The sequence below is a fragment of the Leucoraja erinacea genome, unplaced genomic scaffold, assembly GCF_028641065.1.
Source record: "Leucoraja erinacea ecotype New England unplaced genomic scaffold, Leri_hhj_1 Leri_1339S, whole genome shotgun sequence".
Taxonomy (NCBI): domain Eukaryota; kingdom Metazoa; phylum Chordata; class Chondrichthyes; order Rajiformes; family Rajidae; genus Leucoraja; species Leucoraja erinaceus.
Genome location: NW_026575604.1, coordinates 1 through 5,000, shown reverse-complemented (window position 1 = coordinate 5,000; position 5,000 = coordinate 1). Strand labels below are relative to the sequence as shown.

Here is a 5,000-nt window from a genome sequence, read left to right as displayed (position 1 = left end):
CACTCACTCTCCCTCACTCCCTCCCTACCCCCCCTCCTCCCCCTCTCCAAACTCCCCTCACCTACCCCCCCCTCTCCTCCCCTCCCCCCTCTCCCCTCCCCTCCCTCACTCACTCTCCCCCCCCTCCTCCTCCACCTCTCCAACTCCCCTCACCCCTCCTTCACTTCCCCCTCCCCAAGTAGCTATGAACTTATATTATATAGAGAGATAGATTAGTTGTAACAGGTGTATTAGTTGTAACAGGTAATGTACCTATTGTGCAGGTATGTTAGGTATATTACCAGGTTAATTCCCGGGATGGCGGGACTGTCATATGCTGAGAGAATGGAGCGGCTGTGGGCTTGTACACTCTGTGGAGTTTAGAAGGATGAGAGGGAATCTCATTGAAACATATATGAGATTGTTAAGGGTTTGGACACGCTAGAGGCAGGAAACATGTTCCCGATGTTGGGGGAGTCCAGAACCAGGGGCCACACACACAGTTTAAGAATAAGGGGTCGGCCATTTAGAACGGAGACGAGGAAACACTTTTTCTCACAGAGAGAGTTGTGAGTCTGTGGAATTCTCTGCCTCAGAGGCCGGTTCTCTGGATGCTTTCAAGAGAGAGCTAGATAGGGCTCTTAAAGATAGCGGAGTCAGGGGATATGGGGAGAAGGCAGGAACGGGGTACTGAGTTGGATGATCAGCCATGATCACATTGAATGGCGGTGCTGGGTTGAAGGGCCGAATGGCCTCTACTCCTGCACCTATTGTCTATTGTCTATATTAGTTGTAACAGGTGTATTAGTTGTAACAGGTGTATTAGTTGTAACAGGTGTATTAGTTGTACATGTGTATTAGTTGTAACAGGTGTATTAGTTGTACAGGTGTATTAGTTGTAACAGGTGTATTAGTTGTACAGGTGTATTAGTTGCTACAGGTGTATTAGTTGTAACAGGTGTATTAGTTGCTACAGGTGTATTAGTTGCTACAGGTGTATTAGTTGTACAGGTATATTAGTTGTACAGGTGTATTAGTTGTAACAGGTGTATTAGTTGTACAGGTGTATTAGTTGTAACAGGTGTATTAGTTGTACAGGTGTATTAGTTGTAACAGGTGTATTAGTTGTACAGGTGTATTAGTTGTAACAGGTGTATTAGTTGTAACAGGTGTATTAGTTGTACAGGTGTATTAGTTTACAGGTGTATTAGTTGTACAGGTGTATTAGTTGTAACAGGTATATTAGTTGCAACAGGTATATTAGTTGTAACAGGTGTATTAGTTGTACAGGTGTATTAGTTGTACAGGTGTATTAGTTGCTACAGGTGTATTAGTTGTAACAGGCGTATTAGTTACATAGAAACATAGACAATAGGTGCAGGAGTAGAGGCCATTCGGCCCTTCGAGCCAGCACCGCCATTCAATATGATCATGGCTAATCATCCAACTCAGTATCCCATCCCTGCCTTCTCTCCATACACCCTGATCCCTTTAGCCACAAGGGCCACATCTAACTCCCTCTTAAATATAGCCAATGAACTGTGTGGCCTCAACTACCTTCTTCGGCAGAGAATTCCACAGATTCACCACTCTCTGTGTGTGTGAAAAAAAATGTTTTCTTCCTCTCGGTCCTAAAAGATTTCCCCCTTATCCTTAAACTGTGTGTGTGTGGACCCTTGTTCTGGACTTCCCCAACATCGGGAACAATCTTCCTGCATCTAGCCTGTCCAACCCCTTATGAATTTTGTACGTTTCTATAAGATCCCCCCTCAATCTTCTAAATTCTAGAGAGTATAAACCAAGTCTATCCAGTCTTTCTTCATATGAAAGTCCTGACATCCCAGGAATCAGTTGTAACAGGTATATTAGTTGTACAGGTGTATTAGTTGTAACAGGTGTATTAGTTGTACAGGTGTATTAGTTGTACAGGTGTATTAGTTGTAACAGGTGTTTTCTTCATCTCGGTCCTAAAGGATTTCCCCCTTATCCTTAAACTGTGTGTGTGTGTGTGACCCCTTGTCCTGGACTTCCCCAACATCGGGAACAATCTTCCTGCATCTAGCCTGTCCAACCCCTTAAGAATTTTGTAAGTTTCTATAAGATCCCCCCTCAATCTTCTAAATTCTAGAGAGTACAAGCCGAGTCTATCCAGTCTTTCTTCATATGAAAGTCCTGATATCGCAGGAATTAGTTGTAACAGGTGTATTAGTTGTAACAGGTGTATTAGTTGCTACAGGTGTATTAGTTGTAACAGGTGTATTAGTTGTACAGGTTTATTAGTTGTACAGGTGTATTAGTTGTACAGGTGTATTAGTTGTACAGGTGTATTAGTTGTACAGGTGTATTAGTTGTACAGGTTTATTAGTTGTACAGGTGTATTAGTTGTACAGGTGTATTAGTTGCTACAGGTGTATTAGTTGTAACAGGTGTATTAGTTGTACAGGTGTATTAGTTGTACAGGTATATTAGGGGTGAAGGAGGTGTATTACCTCCCCCTCACCCTCACCCCTCCTTCACCCTCCCCCTCCCCAAGTAGCTACAAGCTTATATTATATAGAGAGATAGATTAGTTGCAACTAGGGGTATCAGTTGTAACAGGTATATTAGTTTCTACAGGTGTATTAGTTGTAACAGGTATATCAGTTGTAACAGGTATACTAGTTGTACAGGTATATCAGTTGTAACAGGTATACTAGTTGTAACAGGTGTTTTCCTCATCTCGGTCCTAAAGGATTTCCCCCTTATCCTTAAACTGTGTGTGTGTGTGTGTGTGTGTGTGTGTGTGTGACCTCTTGTCCTGGACTTCCCCAACATCGGGAACAATCTTCCTGCATCTAGCCTGTCCAACCCCTTATGAATTTTGTAAGTTTCTATAAGATCCCCCCCTCAATCTTCTAAATTCTAGCGAGTACAAGCCGAGTCTATCCAGTCTTTCTTCATATGAAAGTCCTGACATCCCAGGAATCAGTTGTAACAGGTATATTAGTTGTAACAGGTATATTAGTTGCAACAGGTGTATTAGTTGTAACAGGTATACTAGTTGTAACAGGTGTATTGTTGTAACAGGTGTATTAGTTGTACAGGTATATTAGTTGTAACCGGTGTATTGTTGTAACAGGTGTATTAGTTGTACAGGTGTATTAGTTGTAACAGGTGTATTAGTTGTAACAGGTGTAGTTGTAACAGGTGTATTAGTTGTACAGGTGTATTAGTTGTAACAGGTGTATTAGTTGTAACAGGTATATTAGTTGTAACAGGTGTATTGTTGTAACAGGTGTATTGTTGTAACAGGTATATTAGTTGCTACAGGTATATTAGTTGTAACAGGTATATTAGTTGTAACAGGTGTATTAGTTGTAACAGGTGTATTAGTTGTAACAGGTGTATTAGTTGTAACAGGTGTATTAGTTGTAACAGGTGTATTAGTTGTACAGGTGTATTAGTTGTAACAGGTGTATTAGTTGTAACAGGTGTATTAGTTGTACAGGTATATTAGTTACATAGAAACATAGAAATTAGGTGCAGGAGTAGAGGCCATTCGGCCCTTCGAGCCTGCACCATTCGCCATTCAACATGATCATGGCCGATCATCCAACTCAGTATCCCGTACCTGCCTTCTCTCCATACCCCCTGATCCCTTTAGCCACAAGGGCCACATCTAACTCCCTCTTAAATATAGCCAATGAACTGTGTGGCCTCAACTACCTTCTGTGGCAGAGAGTTCCACAGATTCACCACTCTCTGTGTGTGAAAAAAAATGTTTTTCTCATCTCGGTCCTAAAAGATTTCCCCCTTATCCTTAAACTGTGGCCCCTTGTCCTGGACTTCCCCAACATCGGGAACAATCTTCCTGCATCTAGCCTGTCCAACCCCTTAAGAATTTTGTAAGTTTCTATAAGATCCCCCCTCAATCTTCTAAATTCCAGCGAGTACAAGCCAAGTCTATCCAGTCTTTCTTCATATGATAGTCCTGATATCCCAGGAATCAGTTGTAACAGGTATATTAGTTGTACAGGTGTATTAGTTGTTACAGGTATATTAGTTTCTACAGGTATATCAGTTGTAACAGGTGTTTTCCTCATCTCGGTCCTAAAGGATTTCCCCCTTATCCTTAAACTGTGTGTGTGTGGCCCCTTGTTCTGGACTTCCCCAACATCGGGAACAATCTTCCTGCATCTAGCCCTGTCCAACCCCTTATGAATTTTGTAAGTTTCTATAAGATCCCCCCTCAATCTTCTAAATTCTAGCGAGTACAAGCCGAGTCTATCCAGTCTTTCTTCATATGGAAGTCCTGACATCCCAGGAATCAGTTGTAACAGGTGTATTAGTTGTAACAGGTGTATTAGTTGTACAGGTGTATTAGTTGCTACAGGTGTATTAGAGGTGATCTCAGCGCTGTGTTTCACACGACACACACACACACACACACGACACACACACACACACACACACACACACACACACACACACACACACACGGCACACACATGACACACACACACACACACTTAGTGCTGGTTTGTAGGGACGAGTTTCTGGGTTAAAACTGAATCATTATTTACCTCCCCACCACCGAGTTGCTGGAAGCCGCGGAGACCCATGTCTCTCTCTCTCCCCACCCGCTGGTGCTCGCTGCCCGGCTGCCCGGCTCTGTCTGTCCGTCTGTCTGTCTGTCTGTCCGTCTGCCGGGGGCTGAGCCCACACAGAGGGCGGAGAACACACAGACTACGACCTCGGGCTAGGTCATTGGATCCACCCGAGGGAGGGGGTAGGGTGAGAGAGGGAGTGAGATAGAGAGAAGGAGAATAGAGAGAGGAAGGAGGGGAGGGGAGGGTGGGGGCGTAGAGAGAGAAGGTGGGGGTAGATGAGATAGGGAGAATGAGAAAAGAGAGAGAGAAAGAGACGAGGAGAAAGGGGAGGGAAGGAGAAGGTAGGAGCAAAACGGAGAGATAGAGCGGGAAAGGAGAGGGGAGTGAGGGAGAGGAGGAGAAGGGGAGAGAGATCGATAGGAGAGAAGAGAG

At 43.6% G+C, this 5,000-nt stretch overlaps 1 protein-coding gene across 1 annotated transcript in view; it reads right to left on the bottom strand.

Annotated features, from left to right (window-relative positions):
- The window catches only part of LOC129715703 (solute carrier family 2, facilitated glucose transporter member 4-like), a 19,231-nt gene extending 14,456 nt beyond the window's left edge, over nt 1-4,775 (bottom strand). Inside the window, exon 1 of the mRNA XM_055665561.1 lies at nt 4,542-4,775. Coding sequence (XP_055521536.1) covers nt 4,542-4,580 — 39 coding nt within the window. The 5' untranslated portion in view covers nt 4,581-4,775. The remainder of the gene's footprint in view (nt 1-4,541) is intronic.
- Between the last annotated feature and the right edge of the window lie 225 nt (nt 4,776-5,000).